This window comes from Squalius cephalus (genome assembly GCF_949319135.1).
Source record: "Squalius cephalus genome assembly, chromosome: 5".
Taxonomy (NCBI): domain Eukaryota; kingdom Metazoa; phylum Chordata; class Actinopteri; order Cypriniformes; family Leuciscidae; genus Squalius; species Squalius cephalus.
The window spans coordinates 45,552,927-45,578,218 of record NC_137126.1 but is presented as its reverse complement, the minus strand read 5'-3'; the positions used below and the strand labels follow the sequence as shown (position 1 = coordinate 45,578,218).

The 25,292-nt window shown below is 36.7% G+C and overlaps 2 protein-coding genes and 1 long non-coding RNA gene across 5 annotated transcripts in view; 2 read left to right on the top strand and 1 right to left on the bottom strand.

The window, feature by feature from the left end:
* LOC307159262 overlaps positions 1–25,292 on the top strand; it is a 48,798-nt gene that overhangs the window by 6,340 nt on the left and 17,166 nt on the right. The window lies entirely within an intron of this gene.
* On the top strand, positions 6,119–13,116 carry LOC307159235 (serine protease FAM111A-like). Of its 3 annotated transcripts, XM_079872481.1 has the most exons (5): positions 6,119–6,210; positions 7,233–7,345; positions 8,690–8,749; positions 10,195–10,260; positions 10,364–13,116. In XM_079872481.1, exons 3-5 carry the CDS (start codon positions 8,696–8,698, stop codon positions 12,173–12,175), a joined length of 1,932 nt encoding a protein of 643 aa, XP_079728607.1. In that variant the 5' UTR covers positions 6,119–6,210; positions 7,233–7,345; positions 8,690–8,695; the 3' UTR covers positions 12,176–13,116. The 3 variants fall into 3 exon arrangements, with proteins under 3 accessions (XP_079728607.1, XP_079728608.1, XP_079728609.1); XM_079872482.1 differs by lacking the exon at positions 7,233–7,345 and having other exon boundaries at positions 6,134–6,210; XM_079872483.1 differs by lacking the exons at positions 6,119–6,210; positions 7,233–7,345; positions 10,195–10,260 and having other exon boundaries at positions 8,694–8,749; positions 10,364–12,641.
* LOC307158286 (sperm flagellar protein 2-like) lies at positions 12,917–24,159 on the bottom strand (the record flags this gene model as incomplete). Its single annotated transcript, XM_079870720.1, has 14 exons — positions 12,917–13,000; positions 15,178–15,300; positions 15,668–15,883; positions 16,825–16,995; positions 17,349–17,441; positions 17,669–17,851; positions 20,315–20,418; positions 20,588–20,814; positions 21,616–21,754; positions 21,858–21,980; positions 22,058–22,178; positions 23,817–23,925; positions 24,011–24,094; positions 24,146–24,159. 14 exons carry the CDS (start codon positions 24,157–24,159, stop codon positions 12,917–12,919), a joined length of 1,791 nt encoding a protein of 596 aa, XP_079726846.1.

Sequence of the window (25,292 nt, the reverse complement as noted above, 5' to 3'; positions counted from 1 at the left end):
CTGGAGACATGGAGTGGGTAAGACATGATTTTGACCACTTCATTGAGTTTAGTTTTGTAGAAAGACTATTTTTAAAAAGATTTTAATTTTGTATAAATTGTATCTTAATTTTGATCAATGTTTTATCAACCAATTGCCTGTATTTAATAAATAAGAAGCAAATATATAGCAGACAATATAATAAGACGCCAGCACGATCACTTGCATTGCACGTGAAATTAAGCTAGCATAAGTTCTGCCAGGAAGACTCAATCGTTCACATCATGTATTACCTTCTCATCTATCCAATCATATCCTAATAGCCAGTATAAATGGGTGGTACTTACACATGTCTGAGTTCGCAGATGCTGTCGCTTCAACCACCTCCATCCTCCCCATCCACCACCAAGACTGGACTTTTCCTTCATCTCCCTAACATTTCTATGCTGGGTCCTCCCCTCCATCCTCCCATCACCTCCAGACGGGCTTTCCCCTCCATCCTTAAGCCGCCAGGATGTCCTCTCCTCCTTCCACCCCACCATCACCAGATGGCCCTCTTCCTTACTTCGCAGGGGGTGAGCTGCGCCCCTGCCTTCGTCTTCAGGCAGGATATGCAGATTCCGTACCCTCGGAATGCGAGTTACGGACGGGGCCTACGCCCAAGAATTTGATTGTTTGCTGAGCTCTTAAATAAATGTTCATTGTCACAGTATTAATTCTCCCGAGTCTTTCTGGTAGAACTGGAGGGTGCCGAAACTCAGCTTGTGCATCACAGATTTGAGAAATATAGGCTATCTATTGTAGAAAGCTTGAAATGTCTACTTTTAAACGAAACTATTCAAAACCAAAAGAAATAGGCTACTCTCTGCATAATGTAGCGTAATCCACATGAAATGTGCATTTCACATGCATTTCTCTCTGGCATTCGAGTCCACATTGTCAACTTCATCTTTGCAGCGACACAGAAAACACCAGTTTATTAATAAACAATTAAATGTCTCCTTGCTATTTTTGACACATTCATACTTTTGCTGGTTCTTTGCGGCAAGCTTTATGCGTGCGGTCGTGCGCTTGAGTGCAGCTATATTATGTAGCCTACACGCTCATTATCCTGTATATAGCCTATTTAAGTAATAAAATTAATATAAAGGGGCGATTTGTCCATCCGGATGCAGCCCTTATTTCACTTATTTTCGAACCAGCAGCCCATTCTGGGTTGAGCGAGCGACCCTGAGCGGAATGAGCCGCTCATGTGCTCTGAACGGAACAACAAAGCATGACAAATTCAAACTTTATTTCATTTTCTCCGTAGCCTCAACACTCACTACATTAGGCATAAGAGAGTTAGTTAACGCTGTCCATTTATTTATTTTTATTTCACGTTTTTAAAGTACAATATTATGTTAGTCCACAGCCCCCCACCAGGGGGTGCTGATGCTATGACGAGGGGGCTGCAGCCCCCGCAGCACCCCCCTTCCCGCGCTACTGATCAAATGTGTATCTTCACTACAGTAAATACATTTAGAAACATTTACAGTTTATTAAAGGGTTATTTCAGCAGATCACTGTTCTTCATGCTTTCATGATGAATTTAGCATTAGCATGTACCTTGTCTGATTCATTGGTGTGTGTTGTTATTGAGTGTTGATCATGTTGAGAATCTTCAGTTTGCTGTGTCTGGAAAATTCTGTGAATGTCCTATAAAGAAGACATGTAATCAATGAATAAAAACACTTTTGTTTTAGTGTAAATACAAACTTGTTTTTCATTTGTATTTCACAATCAATTACAATAAATATCCCATCAAAAGGCTTGACGAGTGCATTTTTCTGTCCTGTGTTTTTCCTGTTAAAACAGGAAGTTTGTGTGGAACATGGAATAAAAGCCACAAAACTTGCTTAAAATGTTTCAAATAGATGAATCATTTAGTGCCAGGAATCTTCTCTTTTTAGATCATTCGATCACTAAAATAATATATTAACTGTATTTAGCTCTCACCACTGAGCTCTGTTGTAGTACAGTATGTGTGAGATCACATGTTTGTGTGTTATACTCACAGGAAGCAGGTACTGTGAGGATCCTTCTATTAGATCCTGCAGAAAGGGATGCTGGGAAAGTGTGGAGAAATCAATCTTCTCCTCACCCTTAAAACCCAACTCCTTAAACACCTTCAGCAGCTCCTGAACACACAACAACACATTAAATACAGTCCTGTAGAGACTCAGGATCATCTGCTGATCTACAGAAACACAGAATATGTTGCTCTGCTTCAAAACTGAGTGAAAAACATTCCAGTGAACATCTACTGGACACACACAGATTTCACAAAATAGCTCTACATTTATGAGACTATTATGAGAGTGACTAACACATGCACATTGTTGGCTATATGGTTATAATTGTTAGCTATGTTTATGGATTTGTTAAGTATTTTTGCCATCTTGCTTGCTATTTTAAATTGAAAAGTTTCTCATTTATTTGCATTTTGAATTAAAATAGTTCAAATGAAATGGGGTTTGAGTTGGGCTGATGGATCTTTATAGGTTTGGATCAGAGCTGTTCTATTCTACCTCTCTGAATTCATCTCTGCTCCTGCGGTCCGGCTGGAACCGGTTCAGATGTGAAGAGATGTGATCATCTCCACGACTCAGAACTCTGAGCACATCATCAACTGACATGCCCACTTCATCAGGCTCCACCCCCCTCTCCTCCTCTTCATCAGCCTCGACTCCAGCGCCCTCTATATACGGCACAGACTACAGCAGGAACAGTGGTTTGAACCAATACAAGAGTAAATAATGGATTATTTTTGCACATTACAGTAATGAAAAGTACAAAACTAAGCATTTGCATTTAATCATTTAGCAGACGCTTTTATCCAAAGCGATTTACTTTACATTTTCCTTCTTTTGATTTTGGTGTAAAATATGACCCCAACAAGCTCTTGACAGGTTTTGTGAAATTCACCCACAAATTCCTCAGTTCAGAAGAGTGTTAACTGTGTCACACTGTGTGTGTTTGCGTTTGTACAGTTATCTTTGTGAGGATCAGTTTGAGTTGTAGACCATCAGAGTGAAAACAAAGTGAGTAAAGTGAGGATGTTTTGGCCAGTTCTCACTTTCTGGCGCCCCTTTACAGGGCTGTTTGAGGATTAAGACTTTGTTTTAGGGTTAAAGGTGTAGTCTGTAAGAATGACAGCTAGTGGTCGAAATATGTACTGCAGGAGGACACGCAACAGAAACGAGTGCAATTGACAATGAAAGCCGAGGATTCTAACACACTGTGAGTTGATGAGTTGATTTATAATATGCTAATTTTAATATGCTATCGAATGAGATTTAGATGAGATTCAGATTTAGATCTCTAGAGATTTTTAGATGGATATCGAGGCTTTTTGGGTTGGGTAGAATCTGCAATCTCTGATCCAGTTTGTTTGTTGGCTGCAATACGCTGTGTTTCCTGCCAACTGGCATCCCAGGGTGTCAAAAAACTATTGGGTGAACTGGAAGTGGGTCGAGATCACACAGACCAAAACAAAAACAGACATTCCAACACAGAACACACATTTCAAAGTAAAATAACTTGCAGTAGAAGTGTTTTTCAGAGAAACGAATATGTGAACTCAGCAATAGTTTCCTAAATATCCACAAACATATTATGGTATTTTTATGCTTTAGTAGAGTGAAAAAGTTACATACAGCACCTTTAAGGTTAGAATTAGGTTAGGCAATTAGTTGTGATAATTAAGGTTAGGGTAAGGGGATAGTGATTGCTAGCCTAGAAATCAAGACGCACCCTAGCGGCAGCAAAATATATTTTGCAGCCAGGGCAGTCTAGCAACTCTCCATTGACTTTCGCGCTGCAAAAACCTAAATTGGGTCAGGCCAATCACGTTGCGTATAGAGTAGGTGGGGCGGGCTTAACATAATGACGACAGAGTTGCGACGGTTCCCTGCCACTTGAAAACAAAGAATGGCGGAGCTGCTGGAGAACAGTCTTTCGAATTGGCTTTGTCCGTGACTCGGGAGGACTTGGAGTTAGGTTTTTCTTTAAGAAAAGAGCATAGAACGGCACTTAAGTCATTCTTAAAAAAAGGGAAGATGTGTTCGTAGTTTTGTCGGCCAGATATGGCAAAAGTTGAATCTATCAACTAACGTTAGCTCCGCTGTTGGGAAAACGCTCTGGTTGGTTGAAGCGCTGTCCTATTGCGTGCAGTAAAAAAGGATAGTAAAAAACATAAATAATAATAATATTATGACCCCCTTTAAAGTTTAAAGCATTACCTTCTTAAGGTTGGCTAGTCTGTCGTAGGGCAGAGGTTCGATTGGGTCATCCGGGACAGGAAGATCTCTTTCACTGGGAAACCACAATTCAACCTGATCATGGAACAAAACAGATGATAAACTGAACTGATAAACACATACAAATGTTAAAAGTTAATTCATGCACTTCAGTCAACTCATTAATGCACAGCAGACCTAAACACACAACACAATAAAGTTACTAACTAACTTAAACTGAAACATATCCAGTTCAATTCTGTTTAACTCTCATTCTGTTCATTCAGTTTAGCACACAATTGTATTGAACTGAATTGTTCATTCTGACCCGTCGGGGCAGTTAAGTAGATCCAAAAACCAGTTCATACCCACCCAAACAACCACAATACCCAGAGATTGGGATGTTTGGTGAGCATTCATAATTCCTTACAATCAAAAAATTTGGAATATTAATCTGCGTCTGAGAATGAGAGTCATGTCAAAATAAGAGTATTTGCACTACATTACATATGCCTATTCATTATATATTTTTTACTCTAATACCATTAAAAAGGTATAGGCTATTATTATATTGTTATTATAAAAACGGCCTTCTGCAATTCAGTTCGTTTCCTGTGTCATCTCTCTTGGATAAGTTGTTGGTTCATTAATATTCAACATATTTTTTGCACACTGATTATTTAAATAGTACTGGTATCTATTAAGGTAAGGATATCTTTGATCTAAATTGTTACTAGTAACTAAAAAAATAAGCACTAGTTCTATTTTTTCTTAACAAGTTAGGTATAATTAAATACTATTGGAATAAGTATCTAATAAGAACTATCTCATGAATAAGTAGTATCTTTAAAAAGGTGCTAGTACCTAAAGAATAAGCACTAGTATCTAAAGAATAGGCTCTAGTACCTAAAAAATAGTGTGACTACATGATACACTTGCTCAAAACATCATGTGCACATCCTTTTTATCCACCTCTAAATAAGAGATAATTTAAATGTTATTGGTGCCAATGTAGCAGTTCCACAAGGTGGTGGCTATAAATGCCAAAGCATCTGACAATGTGAGATGCTTGTTTTGAGTAGATTTTGCTGATAACAGCTGATCTTGCTTTATCTTACTTTTTCCTGCCACAACAGTTACAGCAGCCAAAGAAAAGCTAACACAAGAAGAGCGGAGACCAAGAGCCCAACTAAAGCAAATACTGATCACCACAATGGTGACACTTCAAATGAAACAAATATCAACATCTAAACATTTGTTAATTGTCACTGAGATCTTCTGTAGATGTCTGACAGAAATAGTCAAATTATCTGTAGCTATTTTATGTCAGTGATTAAGGGCAGAACAAGTGTCTGAGCCAGGAAGTCTTGCCTTCAGATCTGATTTCTCTCATGATCCAAAGATGTATGATTTACAGATGTGTGTTTTATGGTCATGTTTTTTGGACAAACACAAACTGTCTGTGAGTTGCTTTGCAATTAAATTGAAATAAACATAAGTTTTAATTTATTGCATCCTGCGTGTTTATTTGGTCCAGAAACAGAATAAATTATATCTAAATGAGACCATAAATGATGTTGAAAATATGTCCACAATGGCCACATTTGAACTAGTTTTTAACCTTGTACGGAGTTTCCATGAACGTCTATATCGGACGTGCAGAACACGTAATAAAAAGACGTCATAAAAACTTTAATTCTGGCCCCTCAGTGGACGTCTTTTCAACGTCCGACTTTTGTGACAAAGATGTTGAAAAGACGTCTTTTGGACATCAACGTGTTAAGTGCAAGTGAATAGCTTTTGTTTCATCATAAATTCTAGTAGCCTACTTTCGATTACCTTTGCTTTGGGCGGAGACTGAAGAGCAGGAAATCAGATCAAAGCGAGCGTGGACGGAATGAGATGAGAATTGAAACTTTGAAGTTAAGGCGTCAATTTTTTCTTGGACAAGGTAAGATTTCCTGGTTTCCTTTTATATCACTATTTGGAATATAACCTAGCTTGGAATGTCTTTTAACTTCTTAAAGGGTCATGAAACCCTAAAACACATTTGAGATGTTATAATAGGCCTACAGGTGGCACACCATAAAAAAAATTGCACAGCAGACAGCATTATGTTTAATAGGCTACTTAAGGAAAAGTGGATGTTTTTTTCTTTAGTTTTTATAAGACATTTCGTTTTTCCGGTTTAAAATGGAAAGTTGAACTAACGTCAGTGAGGTAAATGCGTTTAATTCCGACTGGTGACTGACGGCCGTGGCTTGGACCTGATAAACGCTGCGTAGGCTAGTATTCGCATAAAAATTCATTGAAATGTCGAGCGGTATAAAAGGAGAATCACACCATGATGTAAGAATGGGAGCAATTGTGTAGTCTAAAAGGTGTTTATTAAAGCGGATGTGCAAAAAAAAAAAAAAAAAGTGCAAATAAATATGGTTAGGAAAAATAAGAACAGGTTATCAATAATAAAATAGTCCAAACTAGAACTGTAGGCTACTAAAACAGTTCAAACTGCATCTGAGGACAGAGTTTCGGTGCGCACAGATATGGAGGACCAAACCTGCAGAAATTCAAAATGAATATACATAAATAAATATGCAAAGAAATGTAAATTTAATGTAAAAATAAATGACTATTTATACTTTTATTTCCCTATTTATGTATAATTATATATTTTTCCACATTTATAAATAAATGTAGACATAAATACATATATGCATAAATAAACGTGAAAATAAATGAAAGTGGAAATAAAATAAATACATAGGCTAAATAAATAAATGAAAAAATAAATGAAAGTGGAAATAAAATAAATACATAGGCTAAATAAATAAATGAAAAAATAAATGTGGAAAAATATATAATTATACATAAATAGGGAAATAAAAGTATAAATAGTCATTTATTTTAGTTTTTTTTTTTACATTTCTTTGCATATTTATCTATGTATTTATTCATTTTTAATTTCTGCAGGTTTGGTCCTCCATACACAGACAGCGCTTCAATCAATAGGCCTAGCTCAAATCTCTAGAACCATGATCCGTCCTCAATCCTCCCATCCACTAATGACGGCTGCATAATTAAAGGTATAATGTAAGATTTTTGTATTAAAATATCCAAAAACCACTTGCACGGTGTTATATATTTCGTTCAATTGTGTTAACTCAACATGATGAAATGTTAGAATATGATGATCAGTATTATTCTAATGTTGATCTAGCTTACTGCTAGTCTCTCATACAGCCCACAAACTAACACATAGAATAACATTATAACTTTCATTACACTCAAATGCAGTTTAGTATGATAGCGAAACAGCACTGCGTTACCACACCATTTTTATTCGTCAAAGAAACTGACCTGTATGAGTAGTGCAGCACTTTTCAGGTTGTTCAGCAGGTTGTTCGGTAAAATGAAATGTCCTTATCCCTTTATATCCTCCAGGACTAGCGCTGATATCAGAGAGGTGGTATTAACTTTAAAGCTACACTGTGTAGGATTTTCTCCCATCTAGTGGTGAAATTGTTTATGACTACAAACTGAATATTACATTCTAGCCCCTCCCATTCCATGGGCGTTTTAACTCCTGTAACTAATAACTAATGTATTTTCAAGATGGAGGCGGAACATGGCTGCCGCCATTCGAGCGACTCGCTCATATGAATTCTAAATGGCAGATTCTACGCTTACGAGAATACTTAATTAGTTGGTAGAAGTAATTACACATTAATGAGCACATATCATTTTGAAAGAACAGTGTTTTTAGCTAAGAATCAACTTAAAATATTACACAGTGTAGCTTTAAGTGACATTAGGCCTACATCTGACACACAGAAGACTTCACACCTCACACCTCCAGTAGTGACTGACGTAATTGTGACACAAAATCCTAAATAAATAGCCTAATTAGTGATATTTTAAATGTCAATTAAACGCATTAAAATCGGTAATAATTTTTTCAACGTGTTATTTTTGTCACTGTCACGTCTGTGTTTGAGTGGCATTTGCTACTGAATGTTTTGAAATAGTGCTATTGTATGACACAAAAGTGGATACAGGCAATTGAGACAGTTAAAATAACAGTGACATCATTAAATTCAAGCATATTATAAGACTTATATGTAGGTGTCGACCCATACATGAATAAACATCAAATGAAAATAATCTAAGGGTACCCAATCACATTTTTTGGTAATTTTTGTAACATTTATCATATCCAAGGCTCTTGTGTTGTCTTTATAAGCGTTGCATGTATTAGAGAAACTGATATTAGAAATTAGAGAAACAGAGTTCAAAATTATAGCTCAAGACCAAAGAAGCGAATCATTGAACTTCCTCTACTGCTTTAAAATTATGATAGAAAGCCCTACTACACACACATACACACAAAAAAATAGTATAAATAAACTTCCTTGTTGGCATTCTTTCAGGAAACAATGGATTTGTCTAAAAAAGAAGCTGATGAGGGACACTCAAAAGATGTGAAGCAGGTAAATCACTTAACATACACTAATAAATGCATCATTTAAAGCCAACCCTTTTTTCTTCAGTGCATTCACTTGAATGCTTGTTTGTGCATTATTGTCGAATCAAATTGCATGGGTTGTAAACTGTCATCACAGTAGGCCTATGCGTGTGTAGATCCAAAGGAAAGAAATACAGGACGCAGAAGTGGAACTGATGATCAAATAACTTAAGAGACAACAGGAACATAAGCACTATGCACACAGGAATATAATGAAAACAAAAATAAGGGCTTAAATACACTGTTACGCTGCTATTTTTGAACCAATAATCGGAGCAAAAGGCAGTTGAAGGATGATGTGTATAATTCAAATATTTATCTGACTCCAATATAATTAATCTGACTCCATTAAAGTTGTTGTTATTCTTTAAACTCTTATTCTTTAAAGGTCTTTCTTAGAACTGATAGGAAAACTTAGGATTTAACCTGAGCGTTTAGATAACGAAAGTTATAATCACTTTAGCTTTCAACATAATCAGTGATAAAAGGAAAGATTCTCAAAGCCTTTAAAGCAGGCAAAGTTATTTATTAAGTTACATGTTTAAATATACAGACAGTAGAATGGAACAACATACAGTAATGTATAGAAAACTTAGTTGTAACAAATAATGCACTGTCGTGCAGAAGAGGCCGTAAAAGCCTTTCAGCCTATCTGCAGAAAAGCAGATGAACCCAGAATATGAACGCAACACATTTTATTACGTGTATGCATTATTACATGTTCTGTAAAATGTGAAAAGCTTTAAATAAAGTATTTTTGAAAAAAAATTTTTTTTTAATAGTTTATGCTTAAAACAAGAACTAATATCTGTCAAATGAGTTGTGAAAACTTCCATTTGAATTGGCCCACTGGAAGATATTTGCTGTTGTTTTAATCATTAAACTCACTTCATTTTGATCAATTTCATAGAAAACTATTTTTGTCATTTTGTATCTCCAGTAAATGCAGCTTGATTTAAGAAACTTTAGACATTTTCATTGGAAAACAAGACAAAAATACTGAGAAAGACGGAGGAAGATAACTTTTTATTTTTCTATCAGAAGGTAGAGTAAAAGAGTTTTCCATAATAGTGGTTGGGAGCAAAGCGATTCAAGCTTCTTTTTTTTGTAAAATAAATTAAAAATTAATGGATATCTGTTGGAAGTTGTATTTTCAAACTCTGAAATGTTGCTAATGTTGTTTCCCCCTAGACATTATATTTAGAGAACAAATTGACGTATTGTGTTCCCTTTAATTTATTTCTTAAATTTTCATTACTTGGTCTTAAAAATGTCTTAACATTACTTCCATAAAACCTGGAGAAACCCTGAATGCACAGGTTTAAGCTTGACAGCCCCATTTCTCCAAACTGAGAAATCTGGACATTCTAGTAAAAATATCTTTTAACAATACTGCTGGGATTCTCACAGGAAAGAATGGATGATTCGTGGGAGAAAGAGACTAAAGCAGGACTGTCAAAATATGATCCTCAGCAGGTATATCACTTTACACTATATTATGAATAATTTTATGAAAATATTATTCAAAAAGTGTACATTCAAATGTGTTTGTATGTGACTGTTTTTCTAAAATGAACAGAATTCACAAAGGAAAAGCCACTTTATCCAGTTCCGTTTCAAGAACAATACATACACAGTAACCTGTGACACATCCATGACTGTACTCGAGGCTCTGAATACAAACAATATTTTCAAGAACATTAAAAAGAAGAACATGGAGAAGGAAATAGTCATCCAGAGACCCAAAGTTCCTAGAGCGGCTGTGAAGACCGATTTTCCCTGCTGTCTTATTCAAAGTGATGAGATCTTAAACATAACCTTCATCAGTAAGGATGGAAATGCTTCTGCAGAGCAAAAGCCAACTTCAGATATTTCAAATCCTGACTCTTTTGTCACTTTTTACATCCACACAACAGGAGGGGAGAAAGTAAAACGGTTAATGAAAAACAAGAATCTGAGGCTGAATGTTGTTGATGTTTGTGTGTATGCATTCAAAGAAGAGAATTTTATGACTGCTCTTAGCCGTGATGGACGATTTATTGATGATATATTCAAGAAACTCTGTGCGCTCTGTGAGATGGACAGTGAGACAATCCATGAAATGTCAAACAATGTGGAGCATTTTGATCAAATGCATTTTAAGATAATATTTATCAGTGACATTGATCAGCCAGATACTCAAAATGTCTTCGATACTACAAAGACTGAATCAGATTCAGTAGCCTCAACTAGAACTTTGACAGAAAATGTTGACCCCAGCCTCCAGCTTCCCATCAACAACGAAAAAGAAAAAACCCAAAGGAGAAAGACGGCTAAAAAAAGAACAGGTCCTATAGTGGTGATTCAAAATTCCAAAGAGATTCTGGGAATTCTGCGTGATCAGTTTAAAGATTTACTGGAGACTTTAAAGCAGCGAGAGAACCTAAAGGACAAGTCTGATGTCCAGAAGTTCTTCAGAGAAGAGTATCATAAAAGTGTTGAGAATTTTTCAGAGGTGAAGAAAGTGAAGCAGCTCATGAGACTCTCTGACTCTGTGTGTCAGATTCGAGTCGGGAGGTCCGACATAGGAACCGGTTTCTTACTCTTCGACAAATTCATTCTCACTAATGCTCATGTTATTGGTATATCGACTGACGTTACGACAGTCAACGTTGCACAGTACACAGCTGTATTTGATTATGAAGACAAGGATTCAGAGGGCAAGCGCATACCAGTTAAACAATACATAGCTTACTGTTATGGGAAGGATTTCAGTGGTAGGCATCTTGACTATGCTCTTCTCGAATTGGATTTGGATTCATCACTTGTTGATAAAATTTTTATCAACAAGTATAAACAAAAGTATCCTAAATTGCTCAGTTGTTACAGTCCAAACCCTCCTAACAGAGGTCAGATCTGCATTTTGGGACACCCAGAAAAAGAGGTTAAGAAAATGGACCCCTGCTTCATCATTGAGAGAGAGGATCGACTGAAAGCTGCACATAAACATGCATCTGAGAATAACAGTTTAATTCATGTTATGACACAAAAGTCTTTGGCAGAGAAGTGGGACTTTTCAGCATTTGAAAACAAGATGACTTATGATTCTTGTTTTTTTCACGGAACTTCTGGCTCTCCAGTTTTTGATGTAGACTGCAATCTGATTGGTGTGCACACTGGTGGCTATAAGTACAAATTAGAAGGACCTAAAACTTGGAGTGTTATGGAATACGGCTTTACCATGCAGCCCATCCTGGAAGACCTCAGAGCACGGGCTAAGATAAAAGGTTTGCATGAGATCGTCAATATCTTAGAACCCTACATTGATAAAAGCAATGTGTCTGGGGCTGCAGATCAACAGAATCAGACCGACTATGAGATGGGCAATGCCGAAGAGTCTGAAGAGTCTTGAATGAATCGGTCCACACATCTATGCTGATTTTTTTTTGGGAAGGACTACAAAGTCTTCCATTCTGAGAGACATATAATATTAGAATTTTTCACTGTCATTATAGGGTTTCACTTTTCATATAATTTTTTTAGAGATGATTGTGTGCTCAACAGTAGAAGTTACACTCTGTTTCCATTATTTTTGACATGTGTAAAGTCGTGTATCTCACCTGCGGGTGTGTGTGGGTCTGACTTGTGCAAAGACAGTCGAAAAGTGAACATTATTCATTTGGCAGAGACTAAAGATACAGTTTTTTATTTTTATTGTTCATTCTTCATTCTTTATTATATTTTCTTTACATTGTTATTAATACATACTTGTGTATTCATGTACAATCAGTAACATATTCATTTAACAAATCTTTCACTCATGTATTCTTTATATCTATTTTTTAGATAATGTTTTTACTTTACATTTTTTGTTGAGGTTTTCTGCTGATTTTACATTGATTTATCTGAATATTTTGCTTTTGTTGTAAGCAATCATGTTCAAGCATCCACATAAATCATCTCTGAATCACACAAATACACCAAATTATTCACTGTAATACGAGACAAGAATACACAGCTACAATTAAATGTGTATCTTCACTACAGTAAATACATTTAGAAACATTTAGAGTTTGTTAAAGGGTAATTTCAGCAGATCACTGTTCTTCATGCTTTCATGATGAATTTAGCATTAGCATGTACCTTGTGTGATTCATGTGTTGGTGTGTGTTGTTATTGAGTGTTGATCATGTTGAGAATCTTCAGTTTGCTGGGTCTGGAAAATTCTGTGAATGTCCTATAAAGAAGACATATAATCAATTAATAAAAACACTTTTGTTTTAGTGTAAATACAAACTTGTATTTCATTTGTATTTCACATAATCAATTACAATAAATATCCCATCAAAAGGCTTGACGAGTGCATTTTTCTGTCCTGTGTTTTTCCTATTGAAACAGGAAGTTTGCGTGAAACATGGAATAAAAGCCACAAAACTTGCTTAAAATGTTTCAAATAGATGAATCATTTAGTGCCAGGAATCTTCTCTGTTTAGATCCAGGCTTGTGCAAAATTCTGAATTTCAGAATTGGCCTCCATTCAATTCATGAATTGGAATTTGAATTGAATTTACTCCGCCCCACAGGACGTTGAATTGAATTTGAATTGGAATGACAGGAAGTGGTAGCCTAGAAATCTAGACGCTCCCTAGCGGCAGCAAAATTTATTTTGCAGCCAGGGCAGTCTAGCAACTCTCCATTGACTTTCGGAGCTGTAAAAACCTAAATTGGGTCATGCCAATCACATCGTGTATAGAGTAGGTGGGGCGGGCTTAACATAATGACAGATTTGCGACGGTTCCCTGCAACTTGAAAACAAAGAATGACGGCTGCTGCAGGCGAACAGTCTTTCAAATCAGCTTTGTCCGCGACTCTGGAGGACTTGGAGTTAAGTGTTTTTTTGAGAAAATAGCAAAGAATGGCACTCAAGTCATTCTTAAAAAAGGAAGATGTGTTCGTAGTTTTGCCGGCTAGATATGGCAAAAGTTGAATCTATCAACTAACGTTAGCTCCGCTGGGAAAACACTCTGGTTGGTTGAAGCGCTGTCCTATTGCGTACAGAGGGAATTTGAAAGACAGCCGTTTATCCCGCCCCTCGGATTGAGCCGTGTCTATGGTGAGTTGCCAGACCCAACATCTTGATGTAGGTCTGGCTTGCCAGGCTAAGGAAGTGGAATTAAATTCATGGCAATTCAAAGAAATTCCACACAGTCACACAACAGAAAGAATGTGTTGAGTCTCGCATGCATTCAGTGTTAGGAAGGTTACTTTGGAAATGTTATTGCTTACCGTTATTAGTTACCCATTATAAATGTGGTTTGGATTACTTTATTTGGATAACTTTATCAATGCAAAGCAATTTCGTTTTAAGTTGATTAGTAACTAATTGAATTAAGCATTTTACCTCAGTAATACAACTAAATACAATGACATTAATTTTGTAATTTAATAACAGAAATTTCATTTCACGTTTCCTTTTTCGTATTTACTCCTCAACCCTGCATACATTTTGTTCTAAAATAGATATTGATCAAATTCTTGAAATAAATTACCCCCCCAGTGTTGCTTAATTAGTTTTGTTCCAATGTAATTTTCATTTCAAAGTAATCACACAAACACAAAGTTGTTGTAAATGCAGTTATCATTTATTCCAATGCCAAAAATGACTGAGCAACACTGTTGCATCTAATTCTCAATAGCTCCTCAAATGTTTTTTCATTGAGTCTGCACCGTTCTGGTCTGAATATCTTTCCTGCAACACTAAAGATTCTCTGAACAGGTGCAGAGTGAAGTTGTAAGGGACTTCTGAAACTTAAAAAGTCCAGTGTTGCCCATCAAATTGTGCTTTCTCAAACAAATGTCCACCTCAAATTGTTTAGCAACCATTTTAAATACTTGGTTAAAGTAAAGCATTCTGGGAAATGGAGTCATGTTCCATCATGTTCCACAAAATTACAATTACAATAAATCAAACTTAATTATTTGTTCTGTGACTAGAGCTTTTAACATTCATTGCTGGGGGAAAACATATCCTTTTAATGTAATCTGTACAAGTAATTCAAACTAATATAATTTATAATGCAATCATATCTGACATATACTGTAAAGCTTCATTGTTAAACACTTCACTTAAAATATGTATATGAATTTCTTTGAATTTTTATTGAATTGCAATTCTGCTTCCTTTAATTCAAATTCGAATTGTAATTCTAGATCCTGTTTTTGACATCAATTCAAATTCAATTCAAATTCAAGAATTGAATTGGAATTAAGGAGTCATTCTCAATTCAATTCTGAATTGTGCACAAGCCTGTTTAGATCATTCGATCACTAAAATAATATATTAACTGTATTTAGCTCTCACCACTGAGCTCTGTAGTATGTGCGTGAGATCACATGTTTGTGTGTTATACTCACAGGAAGCAGGTACTGTGAGGATCCTTCTATTAGATCCTGCAGAAAGGGATGCTGGGAAAGTGTGGAGAAATCAATCTTCTCCTCACCCTTAATACCCAACTCCTTAAACACCTTCAGCAGCTCCTGAACACACAACAACACATTAAATACAGTCCTGTAGAGACTCTGGATCATCTGCTGATCTACAGAAACACAGATTATGTTGCTCTGCTTCAAAACTGAGTGAAAAACATTCCAGTGAACATTTACTGGACACACACAGATTTCACAAAATAGATCTACATTTATGAGACTATTATAAGAGTGACAAACACATGCACACTGTTGGCTATGGTTATAATTGTTAGCTATGTTTATGGATTTGCTTGCTATTTTAAATGGAAAAGTTTCTCATTTATTTGCATTTTGAATTAAAATAGCTCAAATGCAATGGGGTTTGAGTTGGGCTGATGGATCTTTATAGGTTTGGATCAGAGCTGTTATATTCTACCTCTCTGAATTCATCTCTGCTCCTGCGGTTCGGCTGGAATCGGTTCAGATGTGAAGAGACGTGATCATCTCCACGACTCAGGACTCTGAGCACATCATCAACTGACACGCCCACTTCATCAGGCTCCACCCCCCTCCCCTCCTCTTCATCAGGCTCCTCCCCTCTCTCCTCCTCTTCATCAGCCTCGACTCCAGCGCCCTCCATATACGGCACAGACTACAGCAGGAACAGTGGTTTGAACCAATACAAGATTAAATAATGGATTATTTTTGCACATTACAGTAATGACAAGTAGAAAACAATAAGCATTTACATTTAATCATTTAGCAGACGCTTTTATCCAAATCAATTTACTTTACATTTTCTTTATTTTGATTTTGTTGTAAAATACGACCCCAAAAACAAATTCCTCAGCTCAGAAGAGTGTTAACTGTGTCACACTGTGTGTGTTTGTACAGTTATCTTTGTGAGGATCAGTTTGAGTTGTAGACCAGAGTGAGAACAAAGTGAGTAAAGTGAGGACATTTTGGCCAGTTCTCACTTTCTGGCGCCCCTTTAAAGGACTGTTTGAGGGTTAAGACTTTGTTTTAGGGTTAAAGGTGCAGTCTGTAAGAATGACAGCTAGTGGTCGAAATAGGTACTGCAGGAGGACACGCAACAGAAACAAGTGCAATTGACAATGAAAGCCGAGGATTCTTACACACTGTGAGTTGATGAGTTGATTTATAATATGCTTGTTTTAATATGCTCTCATTCATAGAGATTTTTAGATGGATATCGAGGCTTTTTAGGTTGGGTAGAATCTGCCATCTCTGATCCAGTTTGTTTGCTGGCTGCAATACGCTGTGTTTCCTGCCAACTGGCATCCAGGGGTGTCGAAATACTATTGGGTGAACTGGAAGTGGTCGAGATCACACAGACCAAAACAAAAACAGACATTCCAACACGGAATGCACATTTCAAAGTAAAATAACTTGCTGTAGAAGTGTTTTTCAGAGAAACGAATATGTGAACTCAGCATGTTTCCTAAATGTCCACAAACATATTATGGCATTTTTATGCTTTAGTAGAGTGAACAAGTTACATACAGCACCTTTAAGGTTAGAATAAGGTTAGGCAATTAGTTGTGATAATTAAGGTTTGATGTATGTGTGTACCTGTGTGAGTGGGCCGGTGTGTTTGTAGTGCAGTGTGTGTCCGATCACGAGGCCCAGCGCTCTGGTGAAGCCCTGAGCCGGTTCAGGATGGCAGCAGAAATACAGCAGCAAGCTCAGATAGTCCAGCATCAGCGGAGAGGAGTGTGAGCTCGCAAACAGACTGAAGAAAAACTACACACACAAAGAAAAACATATGCATGTTCATACACAGATTACTGTATATGTTCAGAACACCTCAAAGAGTCTCAAATTATAAACCAATCAATGTTAATGCATTTACTGTATTCAGTGATGCTTTACTCAAATAATTAAAGGGGTCAAATCATGAGGAATCAGCTTTCAGAACTGTTGTGTTAGAAATGAACAGCTGAAGTCTATTTAAACAAGTTTTCAACAATCTGAGAGGCACATTAATGCCGAGTGTTTAGTGAATTTTTCAAAATGTAAAAAAAGGCAGTAAAAAAACAATAAAAGCAATAATATGACCCCCTTTAAAGTTGACAAAATCCTTCATGTTGCATTACCTTCTTAAGGTTAGCTAGTCTGTCGTAGGGCAGAGGTTCAGTTGGGTCATCCGGGACAGGAAGATATCTTTCACTGGGAAACCACAATTCAACCTGATCATAGAACGAAACAGATGATAAACTGAACTGATAAACACATACAAATGTAGCACAAGAATATATTTGAGGTTTGCTTCAATTGATTTTAATTGTAGAAGTAGCATGCAATTGGAATAAAATGAACTAGAACCCTATTTTCATTATAAAAATGTGTTTGTGTTTAAAGATTTGTGCTGTGTAATATGACCATGTTCTGTGAAATGTGCATGAGCGTAATAGACCTGTGTGTATTGTTCTTGTGTGATGAGTCCAGTTCCTGCAGTGTCGACGGCTCTGAAGCGCTGGAGGGTTTTTAACAGCTCAATCTGAGAGGGAAACGGCCACGGCAGAGCAGCGCTGAGCAGGAACTGACGCCAGTCCAACATCTCAGAGTCCTGAGCTAATACACACACCAGCTCATCAACCTACACACACACAATAGCACATACACCATCAAAGGGACTTTTCTGTAAGGCATCGTGTCATTTGACACAATTCATTTTTGTCAATTATGTCTTAACGTCGATGATCTCAAAATTGTGTTTTCTTCATGTATTGTCTTAAGTTTAAAGCTCTACCAAACTCATTTTTTATAATTTCAGCTAAAAATATTGTTAATATTGGTTACTATAATTTGACATTTAACATTATACTCAGATCAGAATTTATAGTCTAAATTTATAGATTGCTTGACAAGCAGTTTTTTTTCTGTTTGGACACATTTCCTATTGAAGCAGGAAGTTGAGGAGACAAACGTTAAAAATAAGGCCTTGACTACAATGAAGACACTCTCAAAATGAATAAATTCCCGCCACTTCCCTCTTAAAGCAACACCAAAGCACTTTTCCTCTTCGGTCCTCCTACAGATTGGAAGCGGAATTGTCCTTTTCCACTGTCGTAAATAATTTAGCCTACCGCAGCCTACCGTCGCACGCACGCTATTTGTTTATCGAGCACCGACTTTGGAAGATGTCCACAGACAAGGTAGAGTATGTTGCATGATTTTATGAAAGTATGATGTATTGCGACATCAGAAACGAAGAAAAACAAAATAATGACATTGCTCGCTATTTTTTTGCTATTGTAACGCTTGCCATAAAGCAAGTCAACATTTGTAGTTTCTTATGTCTCATTCGAACTACAGATCCGCTACCCGATCTGGCAGACTTGCATAGTGCGGTTATAGCCGATAGAAAGTCGCAAAGCGAACACAGAAGTGCCGTTCCCCCTGGTACGAGTTGACGAACCACTTAAATGATTTTGGAAACATTATTTTAAGGTACAAAAAATCTTTGGTATTGCTTTAAAGGGGACATATCATGCTAAATCCACTTTTTTAGCCCTTAAATGCATTTTGTTGTATATTTGGAGTGTTTAGAAGTACAGAAAAGTTGAAATTATTCTCTTCAGGTGCTTCGTTGATATCTTTATATTCTGTTTTGGCCTTATTTTTCAACCTGTTCCGATTTTTCTGTTATCTATGACGTTTTGTGAACTATTACGTCACAGTATTTGCAGCGGAACTGCCAAATAAGGACATTGACTTCCAGCCCAACACTTCGAGCAATCCGCCATTGTTATTTCTCGCTGTGATTTTGTAGTCCAAGCTAAAAGATGCAGAAGTTACGAGAGGGTAAGTTAAAATGTTCGGTTGTTGGATGTAGTAACCCACACGCTTCATTACACCGTCTAATGTAGATGAACTGCCGCGCTTGTGACAGGGCGCATGTTTAACTGAAAGAGAGACCCGGTCGCGCGCACGCACTCTCTCTCTCTTCGGAGCCAGGCGAAAGTGTAAACAAGACACCGTCTCCAAACTAGACGCTGTCTTGCTCTCTCTCCTTCGCACATATTAATCAAAATAAATCGACACGGTGGTAAAAGGTCGGAAGACCAAAGTTTCATGTGTAAATACAGTAACACACCATTGCGATACATCCATATGAAGACGTTCTTCTGCAGGTTCGTCGTCTTCATTTTCATCTCGCTCCGGCTCCGACTATGGCTTGAACATGTAAGGCTGGCTGGACAAGTCTTCCGTTGTTGACATTTTGTTAATAACGTGTGAATAAAAAGTTTCTGTGCCGCTAGATAATCATATCTCTGCTATCAAACTACAAAAATGGCCGAACGGGGTGGAGTTGAACCAAGTGTCACCTCTGCATCCTGGAGAGGGGGCGGGGTATGAAGTGTCTCAATTGTATTTAAAGAGACCGCACCAAAACGAGTTGCTCTCAGGCGCACATCAGAAAAGGGGTAGAAAAGGGCCCTGTGGAGCTATAATAATGAGGAATTCAGACCCAAGCATTGCAGTTCCGCTTTATATAGACTACAAATGTATGATTTATATGTAAAAAGGAACGATTTAAAAGCATTAAATGTCTCCTTTAAAGTCACCATGACATTAAAATGGACATTTCTTATTTTTTATGGAATATTGCACTGTTCATTATAAATGATGTATTGTGCACATCATTATTTTTACAGTAAATTCATGTGCCCTTTATTCATGTAATCTTTAATCAAAATATCTTCCTCTCCATCTTGCATCATCATCTCTTTTCTTCTCTGATGATCTGTTCACTGGTGTGAGGGCGGGACAACCTGTCACTCACATGAGATCCACCAATAGCAAACCACAACAATCCAATCGATTCCAGATTAATAAAATTAAGTCCCGCCCTAAAAAAATTTCTGGTTGGAGGAGCTGTTTTACTTGGATATAAGTCACATTAGGGAACAAAAGACACAACTTCTGTTTCATGTGGACTTTAAGCAAAGGTTTGTTGGGAAAGAAAATTATGTATGAGTGTTTGCAACCAAAGACACACGATAAACCATAATTTGCTCTGCTCGTCAGAGACGGAGGTGTTTGAGTGAAGATGTACCTGTGAGGGAGTGATGTGCATCCAGGGCTCAGGTAGGACATCACTACCCATATGAGAAGTTAATTCATGCAGAACTTCAGTCAACTCATTTCCACACAGCAGACCTAAACACACAACACAATAAAGTTACTAACTTCAACTGAAACATGTTCACTTAGTTCTGTTTAACTCTCATTCTGTTCATTCAGTTTAGCACACAATTTTAAAGGAATTGTTCAATCAAAAAACAATCCCTGGTATGTTTGACTTCTGTGTAGTAATGCTGATTCTGACCTGTCGGGGCGGTCTTGCTCAGCTGAGCGCAGAGGACATGCAGCTGTTGGACTGTGAGAGTGCTGTTTTTGGGCTTTTCCAGGGATCTGCGCGGAGCGGATTCTGGACTCGCCACCACACGTGTGTCTCCATCCACGCAGAAATCAACGCTCTGCAGCACAAGCTCATGATGGATCTGAACTGCATTCTCAATGTGCTTCCGCACAAACTCTGTCAGCTGGTCGATACTGGAAACACATGCAAACATATCTATCTATCAATTTTTTTTATTTTTTTTCATGGAACAGAAGAAAATATATTTAAAGTATTAAAAACACCCTACTGGTCAAAAGTTTGTAATTATAATAATAAAATAAAATTGTAATGCTTTTAAAATAAGTCTGGCTTTATTTGATCAAAAATACAGTAAAACAGAAATATAGTGAAATATTTCTACAATTTCTATTTCACATGATCCTTCAGAAATCATTCTAATATGCTGATTTGATGCTCAAGAAATGTTTCTTATTATGAAGGATCATGTGACTGAAGACTGAAGCAATGGCTGCTTAAATTACATTTTAATTTAAATTGAAATAAAATGTCAATATTACTAACATTAATATTGTGATAAAAAGCACAATATTTTTGATTAAATAGATGCAGACTCGGCGAGCATAAGAGACTTCTTGCAAAAACATTAAAAAAAATCTTTTACAAAAAATTATTATTTCAAACTTTTGGCCTATAGTGTATAGCTTAAGAATATTTAAAATATTCAAAATAAGTTGACTAAGAATTTATATTGCAAAACAAGATTTTATACATCATGTTATTTGTTGTGCAGAATTAAGTTTATGCTAATCTTAATAAAATAAAATAAAAATCATTTGCACAGTTAATTTATTTAGCTAAATTAAATTTTTTTGCTTTATATTGTGGTTTTGGGAGTGACATACGACCCGTTTATTTGAGATATTCAGCCATTTATAAGTCATCATTCATCTCTGCAGCTAAATGGATTAATTCTCCTCCTCTCCTCCTCTCACCTGTTCATCTCAGACAGAAAGCGAGCTCCCAGCCACTCCTCCATGTTCCTGTAGACCTGCTCCGCTCTCTGCTGCAAACTGCTCACGTTTCTCAGCGCATGAGCCTTCACCAGATCCAAACGCAGCTTCACCGCATGTTCTGCACACAAACACAGCACATTCTTACTGTTTACACATCACACACACACAGACATCCTGAAGCTCTGTACTGTTGATATACACAGTGATATGCAAAAGCGTACCTTCACGTTTCAGAGCGGCTGTGAACTCCAGTTTGATTCTTGTCCACTCTGCCTTCCTCTTGATCTCCTCAGGGTTCTTCACTGTGGGCTGAGGACTGGGCTCCGGAGGAGGGGTGGGATCACCTAAAACAACACACACCCTCATGTCAACACACACCAGCGCTGAAACTCATACATATGATGGAGTGGAAAGTCTTCACTTTTCTTTTTCCCTGCTTTCTTCTTGTCCGTAGCTGAGTTTGAAGTCTGCGATGTCTGTCTCTCTATCGGCTTCTGTTCTTCATCACCTTCCTCTTCTCGCTGCTGCGTCTCTGCCAACACCTGACACACAGTTGTGTGCAAACACACGTGGAGAAGACAGATGTGCCGACACAGGTGAGTATATCATCATTTCATAACTCATAGCTTATCCAAACAGAATCTTGAGTAGGAACTATCGTTTTTGTTAAATAAATTATGAAATGTCTAAACATGGACAAAAAGTTAAAAGAATCAACATTATAATGAAACGATAATGAAAAATATACAATAAGTCTCTTCTGCTCACCATGGCTGAATTTATTTGATCAAAATACAGTAAAACAGTAATGTTGTGAAATATTTGTAATTTATTCCTGTGATCAAAACTGAGTTTTCAGCATCATTAGTCCAGTCCTCAGTGTCACATGATCCTTCAGAAATCACTCTAATATGATGATTTGATACTCAAGAAACATTTCTGATTATTATCATTGTAGGAAAAGTTGTGCTGCTTAATATTTTTGTGGAAATCATGATGCATTCTGATGATCAAAAAGTTCAAAAGAACAACATTTATTTGAAATAGAATTTTATTTTGTAACAATGTAAATGTCAATGTCATTTTTGATCAATCCTTGAGGAATAAAGCATTAATTTCTTTTAAAAAATTCTTACTGACCCCAAACTGTTAAACAGTAGTGTTTATAAACAATTTATTCAAATTAGTAACCAACATTATAGAAATGACTAAATTGAAAATAGCCGTTTTTCGGTTTTTAATGTGATTATGAATTCTTTGATGCATTTTTTTTCTTCTCAGTTACAGCATATCGTATGTATAAACAAATGTACACAGTATTACATTTTTTTAAAATCATATTATAGATTATCTATCCATCTGCATTTTGACTAAATTTCTAAATATTTATACCCTGGAAATCCAGAGTTCTCGCGAGAGCACAAGTTGAATTTGCTCAGCGAGTTTACTCTGGTGTCGAGCAATGATGCTCATTAAATATGCCCTTGTATCCGAGCTGCACCAATCACATCGGGTTATCTGATATAGGCGGGCTAAACAGATAACGACAGCGATGTGACGTCGAAGTCATTAGTAAACATTGCAAGATGGCTATGGATGAACACCAGTTGTTTGAAACGGCTTTGGCCGCTACAATGAACAAGTTAGACTTGGCTTTTTATCTAAAAGAGGAACAGAAGACGCCGCTCGAATCGTTCCTTTGCAAGAAGGACGTTTTTGCTGTTTTGCTGACCGGATACGGCAAGAGTCTAATCTACCAGTTAGCTCCGCTGGTAGCTAAGCGCATGGGGCTTGTTGTGATTGGTCGTAGTGTTATCCAATTGTGTGCAGTGAGATTTTCAAATGCATGCCTGGTGCCGCCCCTCGAGCTGGCCAAGTTTCATTAGTCGATGCCAGACCATTAATCTTTCAGATTTAGGTCTGGATTTCCAGGCTAAAATATTTACATATTTTTTAATTGATTTGAGTCAAAACTGTCTACAAAGACACTGCCTACTTGAACATGATGTAGTTCAGAGGAATATTTCTTGCCTTAAACTGAAAGATGCTGCAAGTTTTTTTTTTAAATACACTAATTGCATTTTACTGTCAGAAGATGTAAATCAGTAATGGCAAATATGGCCCATATTTTTAAGCTCAACAGCAAAAAGATGATTATATATTTCTAATATCCAACACACCATGGTCCTGACGGCAGTGAGTGCGGTCTGGATGAACTCCTGCAGGAGATTCTCATCGGGATGATGCAGCATCTCAGAAGTGGGAGATCTGCAGGAAACCAACGGAAACCTGACAGCACAAACACATCCAGTTATTCAACAAACATACTTATTTTTTAAACACACCCAAAGACAAACATTTTAAGCACACATACACTTTAATTTTCTTCTTGTCCTCCATTTCACAGTCTTTTTCTTCAGCAATCTTTCCAGGTTTTTCTAACAGCGCAGGGCCAGGGCTGAAATAAGAATGCATAATATTTTAAAATACCAAACATCAGGTCTCTCACTGTGGTCCCCTCATCTTTCTAAATATCTTTACTGTAAAAAACAAATGTCTATGTTCAGAATTAAATACTATATAACATTTACTACACAGTATACGCTGCTGTATATTGAAAAGACAAGAATTATTCAGTAATTTTATCGATTTAACTACACTGGCACTATAGGACGAAAACTCAATTGCGCTGGATAGTGACACTAACGACTGTTATTGAACTCATTTGAATCAACATTGAACTGACTTGAACTGAGTCTTCTGTAGAGCTGCTTTACAGCTGTATTGAACTCGATTCTTAACTGATGAACTTTGCAACAATGATAATTAAACTGAATTGAAGCCAAATTGAGTCTAATAATGTAATCTTCTGTAAACTCAAACTCATACTGTAAACTCATACAGCAAAGCTCTAATCTTCTTTAGAGCTGCTTTACAGCTGAAATTGAAATTTATATTGAACACTGTATTGAAATGTTTAGCCTTATAGTCTAAATGATTATGGTAATGATTGTGGAATGTCTGAATGCAGCCGACTGACAGCAACATAGCCGGAAGGGCATCATAAACTGGTGAAAATGTACAGGTAAGCCCATGATATTTCAATAATAATGATTCCGATCTAAGAAACAAAGTTTTAGGTAATTGCTCATGTCTCAGCCAATGAAGATATCAAGGTCAAGTAAATAAGCAAGTGCAAAAGAAAAAGATTTTTCATTTATTTCAAAATAAAAAATACTTTTTTAAAGACCAATGTCTTTAATCATTAGTTCAGAGACACGAAGTTGCTCATAAAATAGCACTATAAAAGTAGTCTATATAGCTTGCGCACTATATTCCCAGACTTCTGGATCCTGTCACATGTGAGGAACAGACAGTTGCTCACAAAAAAGCTGCTCTATGACTTTAATAGACTTGCAATATATGAAATACTTTTCCTTCCCACTCTGAGATTTCATATTTTTAAATGGTGCGTGTTAAAAAAAAAACTAACAATCTTACATACTTTGAGTGCACTTTTCATTAATTCTGTGGCAATATCATAAAATTCTAGGTAATTTTGGTAATGTCCTGAATTGTATTAGATTCAAATGTGTTCAATTAATAATAATACATGCTATTTTAATGTTTCTTATGCCGTTGTTCTAGAAAAGAAT

Excerpts from the sequence above, each read along its gene's own strand:
- LOC307159235 (XM_079872481.1), top strand. The coding sequence starts at position 8,696 with ATGGATTTGTCTAAAAAAGAAGCTGATGAGGGACACTCAAAAGATGTG. Across the intron at positions 8,750-10,194 it reads ACTCAAAAGATGTGAAGCAG|GAAAGAATGGATGATTCGTG; the intron begins GTAAATCACTTA and ends GGATTCTCACAG. Across the intron at positions 10,261-10,363 it reads CAAAATATGATCCTCAGCAG|AATTCACAAAGGAAAAGCCA; the intron begins GTATATCACTTT and ends TAAAATGAACAG.